Here is a 6,145-nt window from a genome sequence, read left to right as displayed (position 1 = left end):
TTGAACGTAGCTTTATACGAGTGAAATTTGTAAAGTACATGAATTTTTAAAATTATTTGAAAAGTAACGAATACCGAATTTTGTAATATAGGATAGGAATAGGAATAAACTTATTGCCGAAAAGGTAGTGGAAGCGTAGAAGATTTTCTACTATTAAAGTTACAAATTGTTATTATTTTTGTTATTCCAACCATTATAACTGTTGCAGTTACTTATTATTGTTTTTTTATGTTTATTTGTAGCACAACCCCAATGTGATTTCGAAGATCCATACCTTTTTTACTTTGTACAAGATGATTCGGATGATTTTGATTGGATAAGATTATCTGGATCAACACCCTCTTTTGGTACTGGTCCTGAGTATGACCACACATACGGAACATTACAAGGTATTAAAAAGCTGACATGAAAATTATATTTGTTTTTCGAAATTGTAAATTTCCTAATGAAAATATTGCTGAAAATAAACACAATATAATTAAAACAGCATCTTTTTAAACATATCTAAAATCAATCTCCTTAAAATCTAAACAAATATTTTATGATATTTTACAGGTTTCTATATATACATCGAAACTTCATTTCCGAGAAAATATAACCAAACTGCTCGCATTTGGACACCGTCATATCCTGCAACGAACGGTACATGCGTGGAGTGGTTTTACCACATGTACGGGACCACAGTGAACACATTGAATGTGTATATAGTCAATACAAATGGTACTGTTGGTACACCTGTGTGGACAAAAAGAGACGACCAAGGAGATTTTTGGCAACTCGGACAAATCTCAATTGAAACAAGCAGTACCTACCAGATAGTGTTTGAAGGAATTGTAGGACGTAGTTATTCAAGCGATATTGCTTTAGATGACTTCAGGATCACCTATGGAACATGTTTGAGAAATGGTAAAGTACATGTTATTTTACTACAATAAAACGGCTATTATTCCTTTTGCCCCAATTTGCACCGGTCTTTTAACACATACTACCTTCACCACACGGAAATTGACCGCACAGCTTTGTGACACCTGGGCAGGGCCTGTTACGAAACTTGCTTTTTACCAACCTACCCAAGGTCTAATGCTACCCGTCATTCTGTGATGACATAGGCCTTTCAGTCCATAGATAGATCCGTTACCACCCAGCATGGGCCTTAACTAAACAATAATGGTTGTTTATCGGACCCCATTGGATTTCAGCTGTTTTTCAGCATAGACCCACTGGTGGTGTGGGCTGTTCACAGGTATTGGTGATCCTCTTTCTGGATAGTGTAAAATACGTGAGGATAATATAAAGTAAAAGAAAATATTACTTAAGTTGCACTTATTGTTTTATTCATTTTATATTCCAGGAACTATAAAATACCAAAGTTACACTTAATTGGTTTATTCATTTTATATTCCGGTAACTATAAAATACCAAAGTAGAAGCTAGTTTACGTTCAGATACACGCATGCCATAGCTGGAAAAAATATTATTCGTTTCAAATACGCAAATATGCAAAATCATCAGCACAATTTGGAAATATATTAATTTTTGTCAAGATTTGCGGCCAGTGCTTTAAAATAGGAATTTTTGGTGAAAAGTCTTTTATGGGGTCTCAGACATCGCCTTAGCGCTGATATGCTATGTCAGATCTTTTGTTTTTGTTTTATTTTTGTTTTGTTTTGTTTTGGTTTTTTTTTCGTACACACGGTACTAGGTTCTTGTAAAATTTGGTCTAAATTGGAAAAAGGTTCAATTAAAGGTTAAAGGATATTCCACCTTTTTTACATTTTTGGGTATAGGGGTTAGTGATTTTCATGCGCTAAATAAAGAGGTCACCCCTTTTGTAAAAAAGGAATGAAATTAGGTAGCCCATGGACTATTCATATTTATTTATTTCATTTTTACTAGATTAAGTTATAAAAATAACTAAAATTAACATATACACTGAAATTGAAGATGTACATCCAGTGTGTAAATCCAGTGGCGTATCCAAAGGCTCGAGTACATCCTCCCCCACCTTTTCTGGAGATAAACAGTAAATACGCTTAGCCTTTTTATGTTTTATATTTGTTTGAATAAAATTGTTTCATAGTATGCATTTCCATGTTTAATAGGCAACAAAAAACGTACTTTCCTATTATGCCTAGGCCTACAATTAGTAAGTAATATAAGCCCAAGCTTTTCCAGATTTTAGTCCTGAATGAAAACAAACATACCATTCAAACTTAAAATAATTCTAATTAAAAAAAATACAAAGAATCATTTTAAATTTTAAAAATAAATTTTCGGATCTTCAGGAACTATATTCAATCGAGAGTTGGATGTACGTAATCTTTATACGTACAAATTTTTTGACCTACAATAAATTCCAGGATCCGGAATTATATATTTTTAGTACATCAAAATACCAACTTATTTTTTAAAAATCACGCCTAGCTTGGCTTAATAGTAATGCGCAACTATATTGGTAGTTTGTGATAAAAAAAAAAATATGATGTGGCTTTTCTTGTGACATGAATATAATATGTTTATTTAAAAAGTGCAACTCTCATATCCATTCCATAGCTTTCAAATAGTGTTCCATTTTTTAGATTTTGGAGGAACAGCATTGCTAGTCAGTGAAAAAAGTCGGAAGTAAAATTTATTAGAAAGTACGCTTTTAAATCAGCGCATTTTCACTTGTCAACAGTGGCTGGTTTGTTAGTTTGTCTGTAAGTACGATTACGCAAAAAGTATTAAACCAAAAAACTTTGTCAAAAAAATAGTGGAGGGGGTCTTGCATGTAAAAAAGACGAACTGGTTAAATATTTCTGATGAACAGGGACGAAAATCTGGACATAGAGACCATATAAAGGAAACGTGAAACACTAAATATTTCCAAATATAATCAAATAATTGGAATGAAACCAGTGTGGCCCCAGCAAGTGGGGGAGGGGGTGGGTTTCAAGGTCACCGTCAGAGAGAGCTTCTCCCTTTTCTCTCTCTGGTCTCTGGGAGAAAAAAAAATAATTTGTGGGGGAGAAATAATAACATTATGTATTTTCTAGACATTAGTAGACTTAAAGTAAATAAGCCTTGCAAATCTCTACATTTTCATATACTTTTCAAAAGTTTTTATTGACGCCTAACCATGCTCACTTTGCTCTCGTCGGGGACATCGAACTTCTCGTCAGCGCATCGGCCCCCGTCCAAGCAACAAATTGGATTCAAGTTAAGTTACGAATGGGTCTGAATAAAACTTTCCAAAATTATTTTTCATGGTCCTAGAAATAATTGGTTACATTTTGGTAATAAGGAGCAGGGTGTATGTATTACGGAACATTTAAAGAAAACTAGATAGCCCTAGTGTAGAGATCTGAATTTATTTTTAAAGAAATGGGTAGGTCGGTAGGAACACTTGATGACTAAAATGCTGAACCTGAATTTCGTAACATTTGGGTCGGTCGGACGTGGCAAACACAATATTTTTTTTTTTTTTTTGGCCTAACCCAGGACACATATTTATAAAATACTGGTAACAATCCAGGGCAGAATGAGAGTGTGGAAACAATTTTGCAAAAAGAGGCAGGATACACAATAATGAAATACTCTTACTAGCTAGATCTCACAAAACTAACTTATCAGCATGATATTGTCGTTAAGACGTTCGCTTGGTGAAGGAAAGCTCATTGGCTTGAAACCCGTCGTTAGGGCAGTTTCTGTACTCACTAAAAATGGAAATCATTATATTTTTCTTACAATTCTTATAATAGTCTACTCTGCATTATACTATCACTTTTCGACAGTTATTACTATCAAGATCATCCTGAATACCTTTTTATTATGGGAAAAATATCTCTGGCAAATTCATACAAAAGAAAGTTTGGATATGCACAGAGGTTACTTTTATATGAAGCTCACTCTATTTTGTCTGTTGCGCACATATATCAAAAGGATTTCGAAGAAATTCAGTAGATGTGTTCCGCATGCAATAAGGAGACTCTAATTAAAATTTTGGTGACAAAAAAGGTGGGGTGTCCATGTGAAGGTGTGTATAAAGAATATCTAACACTAAATATTTCAAAACTAATCAAATGATATAAATGAAATTCTTTGAAAAGATATATCAGTTTATAAGAAAGACTTTTGCTGATGTCGCAAATCCGGTGTCAGGTTTGGACTTGAGGGGTAATTTAAAGTGATAGGGACCTAAAAGTAAAATAAACAACTGACCCATGTATCTGAATGACACTTTGTACATTGTTTGTTATGGTACAATGGTAACATTTTGGTGACGATCCTGCACCATTTAAAGGAAAACATCCAAAGCTATTAGATATCTCAACAAATTATCAACTGATCTGACTGAACGTTTTAGAAACGATAACCAAAGCACGATGAAGACATTAATTAAGTTTGATGGCATTCCAAATTCAGGTGTAAATTTAAAGTGCTAACGTCCCAGACCTAAATATCTTATAAACTAATTTGTGGATCTGATTGAAACTTACCAGAATTGTTTTTTATGGTACTAAAAATAATTGATAATTTTGGTGACGATGCGGAGTAGGGTATAAATATGAGGACATTTTGAAGAATATGTCTCAGACCTAGATAGTCCACAAAAACTAATGACTAGATATAAATGCATGTTTCTAAAAAGGCTTATGCTATTTTGGTATCAATCTAGGGTAAATTGTTAGAGTAGTGTATGGCAACCATTTAGACTGCACACATTTATATATAACAGCTTTCATTTTTTAGGACATGTAAATTTCTTAAAATCTGAGAAGGGGACGTTAAAACTCAATAAATACGATAACTAATTACCAACTGCACATAATTGATTGAAACCATCAGTTAGGTCTATTTGGTTATGATGTTCCCATGCTGAATGGCAGCTCTTCTGGGTTTGAATCCTTTGGAGCATGTGTTTCTGTTTCCATTTTTTTCCCATTTAATTATTTTAATGTTGCATGTAAATGAGAGTTTAAGAAAATTAAAATCCTCTTTTTTTATTTAAACGAATAGAGATCTTTTAAAATTTCCTTTAAAAAGGAACAGGAAAACTTCTTGAGGTGAAATCCTTGAGAATTGAACCAAATGGACGTAAATTGACAAAAAATACCATACAAATAAAACAAAAGATTTAATGAAAAACATTCGGGTGATCTTCAACCCATCGTTTATGAACAGTAAAAACAAAATATATCCAAGCTAGTATCTTATTCACTATATATAGATGATTGATATTCTGCATATTTTATGTGGTACATTAGTCATCAACAAAATTGAGTAGCTATAGTTAAATATATGCAGGGTATGACCTTGCATATAAGACTGCTAAAGTGTAACTTAAAGTATTTTTAAGTTAACATGTTTAACTTGCATACTTTGGAATCAGGATTGTTCCATTATGTATAGTGATTCTTTGATTTTCAATTTGGTTTCATTGTTATCACTATCCATTATTGTAAAACATTTTTTTTTCAGACAAAATTTTGTATTTTTTGTTTGTATTAAGATGTTTGAGTACATGCGAATTCATATCATTTCCTGGGTTTGCATTGATCCTAGTAATTCATCTTCAGCATGTATAGCCCATATAGCTGGAATTACATTTTTATATTACATGTATTAAATTTGTATACGAGAGTTTATTGTTCTTTATAATTTCAATTAGGCTTATATATTGGTTATTATTATATTATATTAATTTATATTTACTAAAAGTGAACTAATATGAATCTTCCTATTAATTATTACATCATTTTTAAAACACGTGCAACTCCAAAGTAACAAAATATAGAAATAACCTGAAAATTTACAAAATTAGTAAAGATTGCTTTCAGTTTTTGTAAGACATGTGGAATTTCTTAAAATCGTATATCCAATGGATGAACACAACTGTATATTTGTATATATGTTGTAATTCTTACAGTATTGTCTTGTTTGTTTTTTTTCTTTAATGGCGCTGTTATTTATTTATTAAACTGATCTTGTACTTTTATTACGGGGAAACACAAAAGTGCATTCATTATTTATAATGTAACATCCCGATATCGAAGTACATGACAGGTCCTGCAGAGGATAATGTCATGATTTTGACTTCGCAGTCATGGTTAGTGTAGCTAAATATCCTTAAAATAAACAGTGCTTAACTAGATAAATACATGAA

General features: G+C 32.2%; 1 protein-coding gene across 1 annotated transcript; it reads left to right on the top strand.

Annotated features, from left to right (window-relative positions):
* Positions 1-242: 242 nt before the first annotated feature.
* On the top strand, positions 243-1,479 carry LOC117117596 (MAM and LDL-receptor class A domain-containing protein 1-like; the record flags this gene model as incomplete). The annotated part of the gene is made up of 3 exons (XM_033261944.1): positions 243-389; positions 556-906; positions 1,352-1,479. Coding segments are annotated over 3 exons (527 nt in total), but the record flags the coding sequence as incomplete, so codon positions are not given.
* Positions 1,480-6,145: the final 4,666 nt, after the last annotated feature.

Source organism: Anneissia japonica, unplaced genomic scaffold (assembly GCF_011630105.1).
Source record: "Anneissia japonica isolate Jap-2015-1 unplaced genomic scaffold, ASM1163010v1 scaffold288273_len80149_cov108, whole genome shotgun sequence".
In the NCBI taxonomy this organism is placed as follows: domain Eukaryota; kingdom Metazoa; phylum Echinodermata; class Crinoidea; order Comatulida; family Comatulidae; genus Anneissia; species Anneissia japonica.
Note: the sequence above shows the minus strand (reverse complement) of the source record. Positions and strands in the feature narration are given on the sequence as shown.